The sequence below is a fragment of the Elgaria multicarinata genome, chromosome 1 (assembly GCF_023053635.1).
Source record: "Elgaria multicarinata webbii isolate HBS135686 ecotype San Diego chromosome 1, rElgMul1.1.pri, whole genome shotgun sequence".
In the NCBI taxonomy this organism is placed as follows: Eukaryota; Metazoa; Chordata; class Lepidosauria; order Squamata; family Anguidae; genus Elgaria; species Elgaria multicarinata.
The window spans coordinates 209,357,122-209,378,272 of record NC_086171.1 but is presented as its reverse complement, the minus strand read 5'-3'; the positions used below and the strand labels follow the sequence as shown (position 1 = coordinate 209,378,272).

The following is a 21,151-nucleotide window of genomic DNA, read 5'->3' as shown; positions in this document are numbered from 1 at the left end:
TATATAGGCTTACTGCCTCTGATACTGGAGGTCAGGTAGCACAGCGTCATTATTTATTTATTTATTTATTTATTACATTTTTATACCGCCCAATAGCCGAAGCTCTCTGGGCGGTTCACAAAAATTAAAATCATCATAAAACAACCAACAAGTTAAAAATACAAATACAAAATACAATATAAAAAGCACAACCAGGATAAAACCACGCAGCAAAATTGATATAAGGTTAAAATACAGAGTTAAAACAGTATAATTTAAATTTAAGTTAAAATTAAGTGTTAAAATACTGAGTGAATAAAAAGGTCTTCAGCTGGCGACGAAAGGAGTACAGTGTAGGCGCCAGGCGGACCTCTCTGGGGAGCTCATTCCACAACCGGGGTGCCACAGCGGAGAAAGCCCTCCTCCTAGTAGCCACCTGCCTCACTTCCTTTGGCAGGGGCTCACGGAGAAGGGCCCCTGTAGATGATCTTAAGGTCCGGGTAGGTACATATGGGAGGAGGCGTTCCTTCAAATAACCTGGCCCCAAACCGTTTAGGGCTTTAAATGTCAATACCAGCACTTTGAATCGGGCCCGGACCTGGACTGGCAGCCAATGAAGCTGGAGAAGGACTGGCGTAATGTGATCTCGCCAGCCAGTCCCTGTTAGTAAACAGGCTGCCCTGTTTTGTACCAGCTGAAGCTTCCGGACCGTTTTCAAAGGCAGCCCCACGTATAACGCATTGCAGTAATCCAAACGAGAGGTTATCAGAGCATGGATAACTGTAGCTAGGCTATCACTGTCCAGATAAGGGCGCAGTTGGTATATCAGCCTAAGCTGATAAAAGGTGCTCTTTGCCACTGAGTTCACCTGTGCCTCAAGTGACAGTTCTGGATCGAAGAGCACCCCCAAACTACGGACCCGATCCTTTAGAGAGAGTGCAACCCCGTCCAGGACAGGGCAAACATCACCTCATCATTAGTGTCTGCCTCAAACCAAGGGGGACATTGGTCCATCTAGTCCAGTATTGTAAACACTGACTGGCAACAGTGGAACTCCACGGTTTAAGGCAGGGTTCTTTCCTAGCCCTGCCTGGAGAAGCCAGAGATCGAACTTGGAACTTTCTGCGTACAAAGCACATGGTGCACCACTGAGACACCGCATAATGTTAGTCCTATTTAGAGGAGACCCATTGAAATGAATGGGACTTAAGTTAGAAGAATGTTAGAACCCAGGCCTGTAACTAACTTAAAAGTTTGGGGGTGGGAGAGATGGGGGAGATCATTTGGTTTACTTTTTAAAGACAAAATTGCAAACTGTTTATTAGTTTTTTAAAAAAAAAAATCAGGAGGGCAGAGAAAATTTGGGGGGGGGGCAGGCCCCCTAATCCCTCCTCCTGGCTACAGGCCCCCTAGGACGCCCTGTCTGGATGCACCCCAGTTTTCTTAAAAGGGGATCACTGACTGACGCTGGGCAATAAATAAATAAAGTGTCCTGAAAATCTACGAAAGGGCAAATGTGGGCTGGGCTGATGTCGAGCGCATTTTGCAACCCACTGCAAGAGAACGAGAAACCTCGCTTTCGAAAGAAAAGGAAAGCAACAGCCACTGACCCCAAGTGCTGACAGTGGCGGCTGGTGGCTCCGACGTCAGCGGGGCTGTGAATCCCTCCTGGATTTCAGTCGGAAAAGGCCAGAAAGAGCGATCCAAAGTGCTGAATCCTTTTTGGGGGCTAAGGCTCGGCACCACAGATAGCTCCGTTAGAGTTCTGGCCGGCTCCGACTGAAACCCAGGGCGGGTTCCCAGCCCCGCTGACATCGGAGCCACCAGCCTCTACTGCTCGAAAGCCTACCTTCGACGTGAAATGAGGAAGCCGCCCCCCACCGGAGCTGGCATCGCCCTTTTAAGACTTATTTTCTCTCCCTCCCTCCCTCCCCGCACTCCATCTCCCACCCACTCACTCGTCGGTCCATCCAAGGTAGAGGCTTTTCTCGCGGGGGCTCTGGCACAAAGCGCCCGGCGCACCTCCCCGGCCGCCGAGCAGCAGCTGTTCGCGGCGCTCAGTCCGGGCTGCTGCTGCTGCTTCCTAACGAAGGGCAACACTCACTCCGGCGAGGCCGTGGGGAGCGGAGATGGGGGACGGCAGGTCCGGCTGAAGCTCGCCCGAGGTGCCGCTTGCCCGACGGGGAGGTCCCCCCACGAGCCTCGGGAAGGATGGGATGTTGCACCGGGCGCTGCACTTTGATTTTCCTCTGCACTTTACAGCTGGTAAGTGGCGGCGATCCGGGGCTCCTTCCTGGGGAAAATGCTTGGGACCCATCCCCGGGAAAAGTCCTCTGGGGACTCCGGGAAACGGCCCACGGTCTCCCGGTGTGGTATCCCTGGAGTTTTGTCTTCTTTTTGGCCGGTTGTGGCATTCTGCCCCCGGGCCCCATCATCCCCACTTACATCTGGATCAAGTCATTTATTTATTTATTTTATTTTATTTTATTTATTTATTATTACATTCCTATCCTGTTTTCCCACCCCACCCCTTCGCAAGGAACTCTGGTCCGTTTTATCGTAACACAACAACCCCATGAGGTAGTCTAGAACGAATTTGAATGCTGATCCTGCCTCGTTTCTGAACCATAGGCTGGGATACTCTTCTCCTCCTTTCTCCTTCTCCTTCTCCTCCTCCTCCTCCTCCTCCTCCTCTTCCTCTTCTAAAGGAAAGTGTTTAGAAGGAATAGAGCTCTGGACTCCTACAGTCCTGGACTCCTTTCCTCTAAGCCTGCTTTGCCCATCTAAAGTGTAGCTTTGTGGATCCTGGACAGAGCCTTGCACACCGCCAATGTCCAAATGTCTTTGGAGGCTAGATCTACACTACTGCTTTATAGCATTATTGAAGCACACTGATAACTGTTGGGCACAGTTACACAGTCCATACACCGCTTCCATGGAGTTATTCCTGCTATTTATGTTATCGAAAATATTGCAACAGATGTCATTGTGTGTCCTACCAGGTATAAATCCGCGAGAGGGATATAGCGTTACCAGGATGGGACAGTAATGATTTGACACAGGGTGTAGATCTGCCCGGAGTGACCCAGTTAAATTCAAATTGCATCCGTACCTTTCCGTCCCTCCCCTATAACAGGGCCACCCCCTCCACTTAAAAAGCCACTCCAAATTAATCCAGAATAACAAACCCCCCACCGGCTGGAGTACTGCTAATTTGTAGCAAGGGTGAGAATTCTCCTTTCTCACTTGGGGTGGGTGGGGATAGAGTAGTGGAGGGGGGGTTGCATTTGCACGGTCACAATTGCTTCAAGTGGATTAGTTTCCCCTTAACATGCTTTAAAACCACCTTTTAACATTCTGGTCACAGTGATTAAAGAGCAGTAGAAGTAAAAGCAGATTTTTAGACAGCCCCACCCCATCACCCACCCCATCACCCACCCCTACCCGGTTAAGTTATTTGTATGCTTGGAGAGTGTCAGATTTGTTCCAGATAAATGAAGCCTACGATTTTGTGCTTCGTAGGCAATCAGACATAGCCAGCCTATGATATCCTACTATCTTGTGCATGTGGCATAGGATCATACACTACAATCTTGTGCATGTGGCATAGGCAATATATAAACAGTCAGATATATCCAGCCCACGATATCCTACCATCTTCTGCATGTGGCATAGGCAATATATAGACAGTCAGACATATCCAGCCTTCTAACAACACTTTCAGGTATCTGCCTGTGTGTACACTGTTTAAAATGTGCTGAAGGCTGGCAGATCTCTGGTAAATCATTCCAGTATAGACCACTTAAAGCCAGCCCTATAACCCCTTCCTGCATTGAATTTTCCCTTCACCTACCTTCCTAACAGGGGGGAAATTGCCCAGAATTAATGGGACATTAGAAAACAACAACAACAACAACAAAACACCTCTTGGTAAAATAGTAAGACAGTTTTATTCATTTGTTTTAAAATCAGCAAGGTGGGATCCATAACGTACGGGCATACTTAAATTGGTTTCTGACCCCCCCAAATGGCCTTGTAGAACGGATGGCTTTTAGATGGAGTACAACTTCTTTTTCTCCAAAGTGACAAAATGTCCATCTCACCTTTGAATTGTTTCTCATATATATATATATATATATATATATATATATATATATATATATATAATTTTGGGGGACAGCTGCATGCAAACTTCAAAAAGAATTGTCTGGTCCTTTTGTGTGTGTCAGAGAGAGCTTTCTGTCACTTGCTACATAAATCAACTCGATTTAGTGCGGCAGATTCATATCCAGCCCCAAAGGAAAGGTAGAAAGACGGTTTCCAAACAAAATTTGGGCTGCCAAATTCCTTCAAGAATCCTTGTGTTTTGGGGGACGGTGGGGAAGGGCAACCTCAGAACTGGCCACCTTTTACTTTTCGTAGGTTGGTGTTGTTGTTGTTTACATATTTTTTTCTTAGTTTCCTCTAAGTGTTTTTTTAAATGATTTCTTTCTTTATTCTAACTGACAGAAAGTGGTGGGAATTGGGATCGGCTGTTGTTTTATTTCTTTAAGAACAGGCGTGGTGTAGTAATTCAGTTTGAGTTGAAACTGGAATTGAATGTCCATCCTCCCTCCCTCTCTCTTTCTCTCTGCAAAGGGAAGGGTTGGAAGTTCCAGGCATATTCACTGGAATAGTCATGATGGGAAAAGCTGCCAAAGGTCATCATTTATATTGAGTAGTATATAAGGCTCTATTGAGTGTGTTAATTCTTTTTCCCTGTTAGGCTGCACAGCATGTGCTTGGCCAGCGGGGCTGGGATCCGTGCCAGTTTGAAACAAACAGCTTAAAACATTCTCAAGCTTTACAGATTGGGAAAAGTACAGTAGATGGTTTGGGGAGGGGAGGGGAGGGGAGGGGAGGGGGGGAGTTAATTCTGGCCTGAACTGTGTGACATGGATGGCAGCTTCCTGTAGAAATTGTGTGGGGGGGGGCACCCCTTGCACCGCACCCCTTTAGGCATTCTACATACTTGCTGGTGGTGGTCAGTGATAAACAAAGGTCTGGCTGTTTTATGATTGTCTGTACATTGAGCTTTCAGCTGGAGGTTCCCCTACATGTCAATTTCTAATGGGTGCCAGGGTCTCCCTCTCCTTAAAAGGGCAATGGCTTGTGTGCTCTCCTGGTTTTATTATGAAGTTGAGATGTAGTTCTCCAAATCCGCTTTGTTTTCAAACTGGAATCATTCGCTCTTCCTTAGATAGGGTGACCCTATGAAAAGGAGGACAGGGCTCCTGTATGTTTAACAGTTGCATAGAAAAGGGAATTTCAGCAGGGGTCATTTGTATATATGGAGAACCTGGTGAAATTCCCTCTTCATCACCACAGTTAAAGCTGCAGGAGCTATACTAGAGTGACCAGATTTAAAAGAGGGCAGGGCACCTGCAGTTTTAACTGTTGTGCTGAACAGGAAATTTCACCAGGTTCTCCATATATACAAGAGATCACATTACGCCAGTCCTTTTGCAACTTCATTGGCTGCCAGTCCAGGTCCGGGCCCAATTCACAGTGCTGGTATTGACATTTAAAGCCCTAAACGGTTTGGGGCCAGGTTATCTGAAGGAACGCCTCCTCCCATATGTACCTACCCGGACCTTAAGATCATCTACAGGGGCCCTTCTCCGTGAGCCCCTGCCAAAGGAAGTGAGGCAGGTGGCTGCCAGGAGGAGGGCCTTCTCTGCTGTGGCACCCCGGTTGTGGAACGAGCTCCCCAGAGAGGTCCGCCTGGCGCCTACACTGTACTCCTTTCGTCGCCAGCTGAAGACCTTTTTATTCATTCAGTATTTTAACACTTAATTTTAACTTAAATTTAAATTTTACTGTTTTAACTCTGTATTTTAATCTTATATCAACTTTGCTGTGTGGTTTTATCCTGGTTGCGCTTTTTATACTGTATTTCGTAATTGTGTTTTAACCTGTTGGGTGTTTTACTGTGGTTTTAATTTTTGTGAACCGCCCAGAGAGCTTTGGCTATTGGGCGGTATAAAAATGTAATAAATAAATAAAATAAATAAATAAATAAATGACACCTGCTGAAATTCCCTTTTCTATGCAACTGTTAAAGATACAGGAGCCCTGTCCTCCTTTTCATATGGTCACCCTACCTTAGGGGAGGCATGACTTTAAATAAACAGATTGTAAGTTAATGTCAGAATAAGGTGCTATGGAGTTTAAAAGTATACATGAAGTAGGGTGACCCTATGAAAAGGAGGACAGGGCTCCTGTGTCTTTAACAGTTGTATTGAAAAGGGAATTTCAGCAGGTGTCATTTGAATATATGGGGAACCTGGTGAAATTTCCTCTTCATCGCAACATTTAAAGCTGCAGGTGCCCTGCCCTCTTTTAAATCTGGTCACTCTAATATAGTTCCTGCAGCTTCAACTGCTGTGAAGAAGAGGAAATTTCCCCAGGTTCCCTATATATACAAATGACACCTGCTGAAATTCCCTTTTCTATGCAACTGTTAAAGATACAGGAGCCCTGTCCTCCTTTTCATATGGTCACCCTACATGAAGTTTTGGCTGGGGATAAATATCTTTTGGCTGGTATAGAAATGAAATAAATAAATACATTTTATCCACTGCGGCTGTTGTTTGTTGTGTGTCATCAGTAAACTCAGTCTGAAAGTGTTCTTTTTAAAACTGAAAGCATCAATATAAAATGTGGAAGGAGGAAAGAACTTAAATGTAAAACAACAAGGATAGCTGTACTGGTCCACGAGAAAATAATCCCAAAATCCACAGTTGAGCAATACCTTGATTAGCACCATCCAAAATTTCACCCGAAAAAGGAACAAGCTTTCAGGTTCTCCAGAACTCTTCATCAGCCTAGGTGGTACAAAAAAAGCAGGGGATAGCAGAAGAAACAGTAAAGCCCCCAAATTTGACCAGGTGTTGTGGCCACTAAGTCTCAAAATGGAGATTTGCAGTCTGAATGAATTAACCAGTGGTAGGTGTTGCAGGTATCCGGTTGCACTCAGCATTACATTACTGAAATGTAAGAGAGAGAAACAGGCTGTTCCATGTTTTACGCATCAAGATAAACACTAATGTTCCGTTTATGCGCACTCTATATTAAATGAGGCCTACACAATTAGAGAGAGAAAGAGAGATTGAGAGTATGTTGATCTTGGACCGTCTTGTCATTTAAATATTATAATTGCCCATTGGCCCATAATGTGCATAATTGCATCATTTGGCTCTTCTCTCAACTCCTTTCCCATCCCCCAGTAACTGCTGTAGCTGGTCTTCACTTTTGACAAGCGTGGGAGTTCTCTGGTATCCAAGATACTCAGACAAAGAACCTCAGGCATGTTTTTTAAAAAGAGACAGAAAGCGGGCGAAAGAGAGACCCTCCTTATGGGCTCGCTCATTTTCTCAAGCCAGTTTTAGATGCCATCACCTTAGAGACTTCCCACGGCATTTGCCTTAGTAAAACCAGCGAGGTCAAAAATGTAAAGTTTGGGGATTTCTAAAGAACTCCATCCAGCTCCCTGCCCAAGCCTCTCTCCGCTCCTCCTTGGTTTTCTCTCTGAAGAGTGAGATCATAAATTATTGGCAAAGCTCCCAGTAAGTTACTGGGTGAAGCCGTGAAATTTTGCTTAGCGTGGTTCCAACCACTCTGGTTACAGTGTGTGACATCATGCATCAGGCTGACAACACCACTGCATGGGCAACATCATGATCCAATGAATCTTGTATTATTATTATTATTATTATTATTATTATTATTAAAAAGAAGGAGCAGGGAGATGCCCATTCATTAATGACAATGAGGCGACCCCTCTTTGTCCTTCTCCCTGTCTGTTTCACCAGGGGCTTTGAACTCTCTGTGTTCATTGTTCAGGTTTTCCCTGACAACAATGTGAAACCGCCTGGGATAGGGAGGAGGAAGGATTTTTCAAAAGCACCCTACCCATGAGTGCCAAGTCGCCTTGTCTAATGCTTCAGGCATGCTCCTTGGCTTGCAAAGAGCCAAGTCTTTTCTTTATCCTTGCCTTTTTCCTGGCAGGAGACCCTACAAGTGTCTTTCTCTCTTTCTGTTGACGGTTCCCATTCCACGCTCGGGTCTCATTTTTTAAAAACTTTTTTGTTCACGTTGGAGAAGACGGTATAGTGTAGTGCAGTAGTGAGGAAGATGTGTCCCTCCAGTTGGACTACAACTCCCATCAGCCCCTGCCAGCACAGCCAATGGTGAGGCATGATGGCAGCTGCAGTCCATTAATGTCTGGTGTAGTGGCTGAGAGATGAAGGCCTGGTTTATACATGCGGTAATATGAGACATGGTAGAATAAGCATTTAAACAGGGGCGCTGCTCTCTCCTCTGAATACTTGTAGGTAGAGCCAAGGTGAGCACAGCCCTGCTTGCCTTGATCCTGTGAGTGTGACTGCTGCATGATAAACCTGCAGGCAAGGTGCGTCCTATCATCCCTGGGCATAACTCCACCCAAGTTGCTCCAACTGCATTATGCCAATTGAGCAGAGTTGCCAGGCCAGGTGGAGATTCAATGGGGTGGAGCCTGGGAGCTACGAGGAGGTGCCTCATTGGGTCAAGGGTGGAGCTTGGCTGGTTGGATGGAAACTGGCGGGGGGGGGGGGTAATGGCACTTGGGGGACAGGGGAGAATCTGTCTGTGCTTGGTGGTTCATGGTCAGAGCTAGCCCTCCCATGAAGCTAGCCCTCCCTACCCAGAGCTAGCCCTCCCTACCCAGTGCCTGTTTGCATTCTCTTCCCCTCCTTATCGCTTTACTATGATTTTAATAGAATGTAAGCCTATGCGGCAGGGTCTTGCGATTTACTGTTTTACTCTGTACAGCACCATGTACATAGATGGTGCTATATAAATAAATAAATAAATAAATAATAATAATAATAATAATAATAAGTAGGGTGAAGCGCCTGCCTCAGGTGGTGGAGTAGGATGAGCAGTGAATTACATGCTCCTCCTCCTCCTCCACCAGAAGCTCTCTCCGCCCAATGCTGGGCAGATGCTGCTGGGCGGATGCTCTCAGAGCCCCACCGGCTACTCTCCCACAATGGGAGAGTGAAGCCAATGGGGCACTGCAGCTGCTGCCCAAAAATGGATGCTCCAGAGAGCCCCGGTGGCCCTGTTCTCCCCATACGACCAATGCCGCAAGGGTACAGCAACCATCGAGGCTGTCCAGAATGGCCACCTGCCCTCCGGCCCACTCCGAGTATCCTCCCAGGGTGATTCAGAGGGTGGGAGGGCAGGTGGTCTCTCTGAAGAGCTCCACCGGCTGTAGAAAGTGGTTGGTGTGGCTCAGCCAGGCCCAAACGCCTGGCTCTGAAGGGTCCTTTCTTAGAGCCAGGCATTGTAGCCAGGGGGCGGGGGAGATGGCATGTGGGGCTGGGGGCGGGGGTGCAGAATGAAGCAGAGGGCAGGAGAGATCTGGCACAGGGTGGGTGGGAGAAGCAGTAGGAGTTGCAGCAAAGGCACGTGTTGGCCCTGCTCAGGGTGAAGAAATTACGGATAGAGCAAATAGTGAAAACTCCTCATCCAGCCTGAAAATAGCCTGCCTCTTTGGATTCGTCTCTGAGATGTCTGGGTAGCTATTTTGCTATTCACTCTGCCCTTCATGTCCACCTCTGTCTCCACCACTTTCCACCACTCCTGCCACCAGGCACCGCCCCTTGAGCTCCCTCAAAGCTCCATGATCCCCTTGAATCTTGGGGGCTGCACCTCCTGGGGCCTGGGGACCCTGCTCACTTGGCGTACAGCTATTTATTTATTTATTTATTTATTGCATTTCTATACCGCCCAATAGCCGGAGCTCTCTGGGCGGTTCACAAAAATTAAAAACATTCAAAGTATAAAACAACAGTATAAAACCATAATATAAAATACAATATAAAAGCTCAACCAGATAAAAACAGCAGCAATGCAAAATTACAAATTTAAAACCATGTTATTTAAAATTTATAGATTGTTAAAATGTTGGGAGAATAAAAAGGTCTTCACCTGGCGTCTAAAAGCGTATAATGTAGGTGCCAAGCGAACCTCCTTAGGGAGCTCATTCCACAGCCGGGGTGCCACAGCAGAGAAGGCCCTCCTCCTGATAGCCACCTGCCTCACTTCCTGTGGCAGGGGCTCACGGAGAAGGACCCCTGAGGATGACCTTAGGGTCCGGGCAGGTACATATGGGAGGAGGCGTTCCTTCAGATAACTTGTTGAATCCAGCTGGGCAGAATTACAGGGCTGATCCATCCTTATTGGGTTTTTTAGATTTTGATGGCAAGTTTGTCAAGTTCCTGCAGCCCCAGATCCAGGTTCTGGAGGTCCTTTGGGAAAGACTCCCTCAATAGGTTCACTCCCTCAGTGAATCGACCTTCTCACCACGATCGTCACCCGCTGCTATTGCTTCTCCTCCTCCTTCTCATTATTACTACCGCTTCTTTGCTTGACACGCAGAGAACCCGGGAGCAAGTAGACAGTGGGATCTCCTGCCCCTCCTCCTCACCATCACCACTGTTGTCTGGACCAGAGAGAGAGGCAGGTGAACAACCAGGTTGCCATGGTGAAGAGGAGGAGCAAGCCCAGCAGGTCCTTCTCAGTGGGCTCCTGCTGGAACGTGGGCCATCAGGTGCCCAACCATGCCGACCTTGATGGGTTTCGGCCATGAGCTCCACTCATCCATCCTGCCTCCACACGGTTCGTGCCACTTGGAAGGTTAAGCAGACACACTATTTTCAACCCCAACAGACGTCGGTCAAGGAAAAAAATCGTGAGCCCCCCTCTAATCCATTCTGCCTGTTTAAGGTTAGCCTAACACGTTCCCTTGGGTTTCGTGTCTTCTTAAGAAGGGTGCCATGGGAAAATACTTCAGCCTCACCTCCCTGCCCCCTAATGTAAACCTCCCATCTTCCCTAAGAATCTGGACAATTAGACTTCATAAGATTTGTTGATACTGTGAAGGTTTTGGATGCCAAGTGAAAGTCTGGACTTAATTTTGCAGATGCTCTTAAGAGGCCCAGCCAGGCTGCAGCCCACTCCCATTTGCTCTCATTAGCATGGAGAATAGGATCTCGAGGTGCAGTCCCCGTCCCCCCCCCCCTTGCTGAAATGAACCAGAAAGACCCATCAAGGCAGCATTTCTGTTTCACATACTTATTTTTTCTCCCTTTGCAAGTTCTGGAAACCATAAGGTCCTCTTTTTCTTTTCTTTTTACGCAATGATCATGTCTGAGCCAATTATACATTGTACGGGGGATATTAAATGCCTGTCTTGGGAGGTAGGTCATGGGAAAACGTGGAGATCGCAAAGCCAAGTCAACTCATGGGTGGAAAGGTCGACTGATAAACTGAAGAAATGGGTCCCAGAACAGTGCAGGTGTGAAAGGGCGTTCAGGCTGCGTTAAACCAAGGTCGATGCTGTTTGGGCAAATGAGGCCTGTGATGATGACAACGTCTGAAAACCTTGGGCTGAGCACCAATTCTGACACCATGTTTTCTCTTCACGAAAGAATATGTGAGGATGACTAAATGTGGATGCTATGAAGCCGCAATGCTCATGGGACCTTTAGGAGAAATCTACATCACTTTTGGATTCCAACATAGCATTTTTGCGATTCAGTCTGCTGTTCCTCTGTCTTATTTATTACACTTAGCTCCCACCTTTTCTCCATGGAGCTCAAGGCAGCATACATGGCTCTCCCCACCATGTTATCCTCACAACAGGCCTGCAAGGTAGGTTAGGCTTGTTGGAAAATCTGGTGTGACTTACAGCAGAGTTGCTTTAGATAGAGGAGGCGTGGCAACACAGCATTTCATGTTGGAAGCAATAAACGCAGGCGAGAGCCTGTTTAAAAGAAGTCCAAATCAATGTACTTCTATTAGTTATTTTATATACATCATCAGAGAAGTCTATCTTATATGGTTTAACTACAAGCACCCCTTAAAGCTGGGTGGCTGAGTATAAATGAGCAACGGCATGAGATATGGTTACTTGCTCCTTCAGGTAGAGAGCTGCATAGTTCTTCTTGCAGAAACAGAGGAAGAAAAGGGAAAAAGAAGAGGAAGGGGAAGGAGCAAGAATTAGGAACTGATCAACCTACAGGGCCTTCTCTATCGCCCCCTGGTGTCTGGAGTTGTTCCTACAATCCAACAAGGCTGAAAGAGAATGACTGAGCCTAGGGTACCCAGTGAAATTCATGGACAAATAGAAATTTGAATAATATCATGACCATATCATGTAATTTCCTTACATTGTTTAAATTTAAATGGGAACCCCCCCCAAAGTGACTGAAAACTATTGACAAACTAATACATTTTAGCAACCCAAAGAACTGTGCATGATATGCTGACAACTATTCATCTACGACTTTGAAACAGGCCCACTTGCATAATATTGCATTTGCAATTGTCATCCATTCATTGGTACTAATGAACTTACGAAAGGGATTTTTTTTCCATTGCAAAATAAAGCACGGGATAATTTCCCAGAAACTATTCCATCCCACACCACTTCAGATGGAAATCACATTTTTAGACGCTTCTCTACCATAAAAAAACTCCTTAAGAAAATAAATAGTGGCCTTTACTATTTTTCAGATGGGAGCCGCTTTGGCAAAATAAATTCAATGTGAGAGCCACCCACCTCCCCGGTGCTTGTAGTACTTGCAAGATTTTAAAATGAAACACAGAGACTGACTTGTAAGGAACAAACTTTACTTAGCAGGGTGCTGCTACTAGGGTGACCATACGGAAAGGAGGACAGGGCTCCTGTATTTTTAACAGTTGCAGAGAAAAAGGAATTTCAGCAGGTGTCATTTGTACGCATGCAGCACCTGGTGAAATTCCTTCTTCATCACAACAGTTAAAGCTGCAGGAGACCTGCCTTCTTGACCAGATGCAGTGGCCAACCAGATTCCTCTGGGGACTTCCACAAGCTAGACATTGGGTCCTGGACCAAGACATCTCTCCAAACCCCAGTGTTTTCCAACTTTTGCTAGAGACAAAGGCCTCGCTCCCTTATGGCGGTAAACTTGAGTCTCTAGGCTGTGCTGTTTCAGACTGCAAGAGGAGGCTCATATGACCACCATATAGCAGGGCATTACATTCCCTCCCTCCACATAGAAAACTAGGTGTCAGGGAGTGTTGCCATGGGAGTGTTTTCAGAGAAGTGACCCCACCTCCCCACATGGATTAGGAGGCGGTACAAGTCTACAAGAAGGCTTTACCATGTCAGAAACCGTGCATTTAAAACAACAACAAAAACCCACATTGAGTCTTAGTCAGGGTGACCCTATGAAAAGGAGGACAGGGCTCCTGTATCTTTAACGGTTGCATAGAAAAGGGAATTTCAGCAGGTGTCATTTGTATATATGGAGAACCTGGTGAATTTCCCTCTTCATCACAACAGTTAAAGCTGCAGGAGCTATACTAGAGTGACCAGATTTAAAAGAGGGCAGGGCACCTGCAGCTTTAACTGCTGTGATGAAGAGGGAATTTCACCAGGTTCCCCATATATACAAATGAGACGTGCTGAAATTTCCTTTTCAATACAACCGTTAAAGATACAGGAGCCCTGTCCTCCTTTTCATAGGGTCACCCTAGTCTTAGTTCAAACCTATCACCTTTCCCCTGGGCCATAACCTCTTGCTCAGCTCCACCCCCAGCCTGGACATCTTTCCATCAGACACAAGGCCTAGATGCATTTGCTTCCTAATTGAAGTCTGCTAATGGTCTCCTTTGTGCCAAAAAAAAAAAGGGGGGGGGAGGAGAAAAAAGGACAGCCCTCCGGATGGTGCATAATCCAGACAGAGCCTTCCGACTGCACTGATCGCATGACCCCCTTTCCTGGAGATTGTTCCATCTGCCACCTTCACCGCAGGCTCCCATCTGCTTGGTGATCAGGTGCCTATGAATACAACAGCACCAGGTGGGATGTTTGGTGGGGGGGATATTGCAAAAGGTCTCTAACTAATTATCTGCACACACATATGCACACATTATTTAAACAACCAACAGTTTTTGTCATTTTGGTGAGAGTAAACATAGACACACACACACGCAGATAGGTTTTATTACACGTATATAAAATATAACTAACTTGGAAATAAACAGGTGTTCTATCATTGGCAGGCAAATTGTGTGTTTTGTTGTCGGTGTCATGAACAAATGGCATTCCCCAATGCTTCCCGGGAACCGTATGCAGTTCTGAATATGCGCCTGCATCATGTGCTGAGAGAATAGCGGCATGCAAGCTCCCTAACTTTAGCTTAGAAAAAAAGGAGGCTTAGGGGAGACAGAGGTGTACAAAATTATGGATGGTACGAGACTGCAGATAGGGAAACATTCTTCTCCGTCTCTAGAACTCAATGGGGTCATCCCATGAAGCGGATTGGTGGGAGATCCAGGACAAATAAAAGGAAGGACTTCTTCACACAGCGCATAGTTAAATTATGGAACTCACCACCACAAGATGTAGTGCTGGCCACCAATCTGGATGGCTTTAAAAGAGGGTTGGATAAATTCCTGGAGGCGAAGGCTATCCATGGCTACTAGCCCTGATGGTTGTGTGCTATCTTCAGTATTCGAGGCAGTAAGCCTGTGTGCACCAGTTGCTGGGGAATATGGGTGGGAGGTTGCTGTTGCAGCATGTCCTGTGTGTTGGTCCCTGGCCGATGGCTGGTTGGCCACTGTGTGAACAGAGTGCTGGACTAGATGGACCCTTGGTCTGATCCAGCAGGGCTCTTCTTATGTTCTTAACTTACTTTCCTAACAGGTTTGAGGTGTGGAGTTTCCTTTCCCTGCCAGGGAAAATAATATGACATTTCTGAAATTTCACAGACAATTCAGCTGTCTTGTGGAGTTTGTGGAGTGGTTAGACTGAGGCATTTATCTCGCTGGGTGACCTTGGGCCTGTCGCTCTTTCTCTGATTCCCTGCCTAATCTACCTACGAGGGATATTGTGAAGATAAAATGGGGGACCACGTACACGGCCTTGAGTTCCTTAGAATAAGGGTGGGGTTGGGGGTATTTTTTTTCTCTTTTAAAAAGGTTCATTTCAAATTTTTAAACTGCTGACCACTTGTTTTAAAGCTCAGGCTTTTCTCAGCTATGCCACTTTAACTAACAAGCCCATAGCAATTCTGCAGACATGAATAATACACAGAGAGAAGTCAGGGAAAGAGAGGTCCTCCAAGGTTCCTGAGTTTACTAAAGGCCAACATATTTCGGAAATGCATTTCTTCCATCTTCGGTGGCAATCATGGCTCCAGGCCATTCCTGAGTCACCGTGATTCTAATTTCCCACAATGCCTTGAGGCCACAGAATGTAAAGTAGGGTGACCATATGGAAAGGAGGGCAGGGCTCCTGCATCTTTAACAGTTGTATAGAAAAAGGGGATTTCAGCAGGTGTCCTTTGTATGCATGCAGCACCTGGTGAAATGCCCTCTTCACCACAGTTAAAGCTGAGTACAGATAGATTGACCAGATACAAAAGAAGGCAGGGCTCCTGCAGCTTTAACTGTTGTGAAGAAGAGGGAATTTCACCAGGTTCTCCATATATACAAATGACACCTGCTGAAATTTGTTTTTCTATAAAACTGTTAAAGATATAGGAGCCCGGTCCTCCTTTCCATATGGTCACCCTAAGCAAAGGTGGGACTGGTGCCAGTAGTGGGGTCTGGCAAGGCAGTGGATCACTGGCTGCTGCCCATGGATACGAGGTGGTGACATCAGCCCTGTGTTTCCATTGCCTGCAACTTTGGAAGTCTTATTTGATTGATTGATTGATTGATTGATTGTATTTCTGATTTCATTCTCCCCTTCCACATTTATTACATTTATATACAGCCCAATGGCAAAAACTCTCTGGGGAGTTTACATAGATTAAAACCCTAAAACTATAACGTAAAATGTAATGTAAAAACATTTGCATACCAAAAAAGAAGAAGAAAAGAAACAATTTTGCACAATTAACAATAAACATTCCAGGACACATTAAAAATCTTGTAATATGCTGTCATATGCCAAGGAGTAGAGGGAAGTCTTAACCTGGTACCAGGCAGGTCTTACTGGCGAGAGTGTTCCATCACTGGGGGGCTAACACCGAGAAGGTCCCCTCCTTTATTGCCATCCTTCGAACCTCCATCGCAGACGGCACTTGGAAGAGGGCCTTTCTGAAGCTAACTAAGAAGGTTTTAGAAAAAAATCAGAAAAATAAAGTATTTAAAACAACATTAAAAAAAACAAAAAACACAGTACCAACCATTTTAAAAGGCAAATTAAAAAGATGTGTCTTGACCTCCTGCCTGAATGCAGAGTCACAACCCTACTGGGGCTGTGCTGTCTTGGCAGGGGGAGGGGGCTAGGGGTTGATGGGAGTTGTAATCCAGCACATAAAATCCGCCTGAGGTTTTTATTATATTAAGTGGTATAGAAGTTTCACAAATAAATAAATAAATAAATAAAAATGATGGAGGGCAGGTGGAGGAAGGCTGCTTGGAGAAAAAGAATGGGGAGTTGGGGGTGATGCCCAGTGAGAAGATTTTGAAAAAATCTTGGCATAGGCCAGGTTATTTCTTTTCTTGCAAAACGTTCATTTCAATGAAGTTTGTGCCAGAGAATCTCCTGATGAGTGGTGCGTCTCCAAATTATTATTATTATTATTATTATTATTATTATTATTATTATTTATAGCACCATCAGTGTACATGGTGCTGTACATAGTAAAAGAATAAAGGATGATTCACACATGCGTGTACATCACTTGACTTCTCATCCCCTGCTTACCGGACCCAATGGGAGGCTGGTAGCGCCAATGTCAGTGGGGATGGTGAATCCACTCTGGGTTTCAGTCAGAAGCGGTCAAAACTCTAAAGGTGCAGAGCAGGAGTTCTGGCTGGCTCTGAGTAAAACCCGGAGTGGATTCACCACCCACTGACATGGAGCACCCATCCCCCACTGAAGTCTGGACTTTTGATGATTCACAGCAAAATGTGAGCACTGATTCCATGAATGAAGCACAAAATGATGAGCCTTTGATATTGGTGATGTTTGGCCTGCCATGGTTTATTATTCACACATGCAGGTTACCTCTTAAGTGCGATCGTCACCCAGTGATGAACTATGCGGGTGTGAAGTTCGTGTTAATACTGGTAAAAAGCCTTCTCAGAAATGATGGCTATGCGGTGATAAAGTGCAGTTATATTGAAAATAACATTGTGGGGCACTTGCCCCTTACAATCATTTAGCAGTAACAAAGAAAAGTTCTCCATTTTTCTCAGACAAACATTTATGGTTTTGGCTTTTACTGGAATGTGGTCAGGTTTTGGTGTTACCTGCTTTTATGCAGTTTCCTGGTTGTTGCTGTCTTTAAATTTGATCCGTGTCAGTACGGTTCCCATTCTTTTACTGATGTTCTTTTGCCTTTGAAATATGAACTCTTTTGCATTTCCTCTGGGAAGGAAAAGTGCATTTATAAATCTTAAAATAAATCCATTAGATGAATAACATGGGAGAGCCATGCCAGCGGTCTTTTAAGAACGTAAGAAGGGCCATATTGGATCACACCAAAAACCAATAGACCTAGCATTCTCGTTCCACAATGGCCGACCAGATCAACATGGGAAGCCCGTAACGGAACACGATTGCAAAAACGCTCTCCTGCTCCTAGTAACTGGTATAGAGAGGTATACTGCATCTGATACTGTAGGTATAGCCATCATGATGAGTTCTACCAAAACTGAACTCCTTGGAGTAAATGGAGGATGCAAGTGACTGAAGATAAAAAGTGCAGGTTGTGGCCTGCTGAGGACTGGCTCAGCTCACATACAGGTGGCCTCTTGAAGCACAACTGCGTGGACTTATTTGCATGAGTCACTTCCTTCATGGTAAAGAACACATTTCAACAAACAATGGAGGAGGAGGAGGAGGAGGAGGAGGAGGAGGAGGAGAAGGAGAAGGAGAAGGAGAAGAAGAAGAAGAAGAAGAAGAAGAAGAAGAAGAAGAAGAAGAAGAAGAAGAAGAAGAAGAAGATTATTTGTGCTGGCATGGTGTCCATCACCTAAACCTTGTGGGGTTCTGTTGACATAAATGGCTTTACATTCAAGTGGCCACCCATCTGGCATGTGTGTGTGTGTGTGTGTGTACTGAGCTGAAGAAAGTCACGTTATGGACTGTTTCAACGGATCTATTGAGGCCTAAGATGATGATGATGATTTATTACATTTATATACCACCCCATAGCCGAAGCTCTCTGGGCGGTTTACAAAGATTAAAACATGGAACGTTAAAAACAAAATGTAAAACAATAAAAGCATAAAAACAGATTACATACAATATCCATCTATTCTAGGTCAGTTAAAAACTCAACATATGCTGTTAAATGCCTGGAAGAAGAGAAAAGTCTTGACCTGGCGCCAAAAAGATAGCAATGTTGGCACCAGGTGAGCCTTGTCGGGGAGATCATTCCATAATTGGGGGGGGGGCACCATTGAGAAGGCCCTCTCCCTTTTTTTCATCCTCTGAGCTTTCCTCGGAGTAGGCACCCAGAGGAGAACCTTAGATGTTGAGCGCAGTGTACGGGTAGGTTCATGTCAGGAGAGGCGTTCCATCAGGTATTGTGGTCCCAAGCCGTTTAAGGCTTTATAGGTTAAAACCAGCACCTTGAATTGGGACTGCTAGGAAACGAACGTACAGTCAATAGCGTAGTGCATTGGTTCTGAAACCGTATTCCTAGGATCCCTTGGGTTTCCTTAAAGGCTAATCCAGGATTACTCAGTGCAAAGATCCACACCGTGCAGCCTTGGCTAGTAGGGCCTACTGGCACCAATGCCATTTAAATTTCCCTACAATGCCCTGGAGCACCCAATAATCCATGGCATTCTGGGAAATTTTAAGTGGTGCCTCATAGCTGCCTTCCGCTACTACCAGATGAGCCTGTGTCTTGGACACAAGAGGGTAGCCACCACAACGGCACCTACAATATCTCTTGTTTTTCTGGCTCCAAGCAGGAAATTCAGGATGCATCAGTAAAGTGCAGGCACTCGTCATCACAGTCCCCAAAGGAGAGCCCCAAAATTCAAGCAGATGTGTGGATCCATACCAACTAAGCAGTTTTCATTTCCATCACATAAGCAGGTCTTTTGCAAAGCTAAGGGGTCTTAACTGCCCGTTCAAGACCAAGACACCCCAAAATATTTCGTATTATAACAGGAATAGCTCACAACTCTAAATTATTACTGGGGAAATCCTCCACCACCCCTTCCACCGCTGCTTCTCTGAGGATCACAGCTAAGCTCAGAGGGAAATAGGAATTCTGAGTGTGGGTGGCAGATAACGTCAAGACGCCTGCAAATACGACAATGCAGTGCTGTGTCGCTCTGCACTCTGGCTCCACTACCCCATTGCAGGAAATACAAGAGAAGGCAACCTTTTAGACACGTTGGCATTATCTATCCTCTTCTCAGCTGGCTATATAGATCTGCTTACCGTCCACCATTTCACAAAAGAAAACAGGAGCCCTCGGTTGTGCACTTTTAAAACCACTATTCTCACGCCCCAGGTCTTTCCACCCCACTAACACACTGCTGCAGACGCTTCTTTTGGGTTTCCAGTTTACTCTGCAATAGCCTCTCCTTCAAGGATCTGAAATGCAAGAGGGGGTGTTCATTCTATAGGTTAAAGAAAGGCATACCATTAAACAACGATACCATAAGCGTCCTACAACTTCACGCTTAGCTGTCCAAAATGTCTCCTGGGCAGGATCTACACTACTTTTTTATAATGGCTTATAACGATTTTGACAACGGTTGGGGCCCATGACACATTACGTACACTGTTTTCAAATCACTTTCAAAGTGTTATTTATTTATTTATTTATTTATTTATTTATTTTATTGCACTTATATACCATCCCCATAGCCAGGGCTCTCTGGGCGGTTTACGGAAATTCTAAAATTAAGATAAAAACAAGTATACAAAATTTAAAATTTTAAAACACAGAACATACACACATAAAGCATTAAAAGCTGTTAAAAACTAAACATGTGGGTGATTAAGATGTGCCGCCATATGCCTGGGCAAAGAGGAAAGTCTTAACCTGGCGCCGGAAAGATAGCAGCGTTGGTACCAGGTGAGCCTCGTCAGGGAGATCGTTCCATAGTCTGGGGGCCACCACCGAAAAGGCCCTGTCCCTCATTGCCATACTCCGAGCCTCTCTCAGAGTAGGCACCCGGAGGAGGACCTTAGATGTTGAACGTAGTGACCGGGTATATTCACGTCGGGAGAGGCGTTCTGTCAGGTATTGTGGTCCCAAGCCGTGTAAGGCTTTGTAGGTTGTTTGGTGTCAATCTGGCCCTGTATACTACATGATGCCTTAGTGTTCATGTGCATTTGTTTACATGCGTATGCACAAGAGGCAAGATGAGATTTTCCTCTGCTCTAGTCTAGGCCAAATGCACAAGAAGCCAAAACATAAAGAACGGCAGCTCCGGTAACTCTGTGCTAACAAAATGGTTAAAAGGGAAAAATGTAGGGAGCATAAGAAAGGAATCCCAGAAAACTGGATCAATAAAGGCCTGCTGGAGCGCACGCAGCTGACGCGCTTGCTCTGGCTTATGAGGCTCTTGGTGCAATGAGCCTGTTAATCTCTGAGGTGCCGTAAGACCACTTTTATGAACCTAAATAAATAATGATTATGGTGATCAGCAGCCCCAAAGGCCTCAGCTGGAGCAAAGCAACATATGGTGCCTCCCATTAAAGAGCTCCCACACCCTTTCCAAGTGTCCTCTTTCTACGCAGGCCCTGCTTACGCTGCTTTGTAACAACGGTTTCCCTCTTGAGTGATAGATTGACTAGGCCCAAATCCATTGCCTCAAGTAGTTCCCTTAGGCCGTAAGGGCCAAATGCAAGATGGGGTCAGGAGGGCAGCCTTGATACACCCCTGTCCTTTACCGCTCCACATCTCCTAGATGCAGTGTGGATGAATCGAGATTGGTGAGGCCATAGCTCAGTATGATAGAGCACTCGCTTTGTGTGCAGAAGTTTCCAGGTTCAATCCCCGGCTTCTCCAGGTAGGGCAAGGAAAGAATCATCCCTGTTACTCTGCAAAGCTGCTGCCAGTTAGTGTTGGCAATACTGGGCTGGATGGACAAACGGTCTGAGTCT

At 45.7% G+C, this 21,151-nt stretch overlaps 1 protein-coding gene across 1 annotated transcript in view; it reads left to right on the top strand.

Moving 5' to 3' along the window:
- Nucleotides 1-2,015: 2,015 nt before the first annotated feature.
- Nucleotides 2,016-21,151, top strand: part of NKAIN4 (sodium/potassium transporting ATPase interacting 4) — a 129,989-nt gene continuing 110,853 nt past the window's right edge. The window contains exon 1 of the mRNA XM_063147036.1: nt 2,016-2,244. Within this exon, the coding sequence (XP_063003106.1) occupies nt 2,191-2,244 (54 nt within the window). The 5' untranslated portion in view covers nt 2,016-2,190. The remainder of the gene's footprint in view (nt 2,245-21,151) is intronic.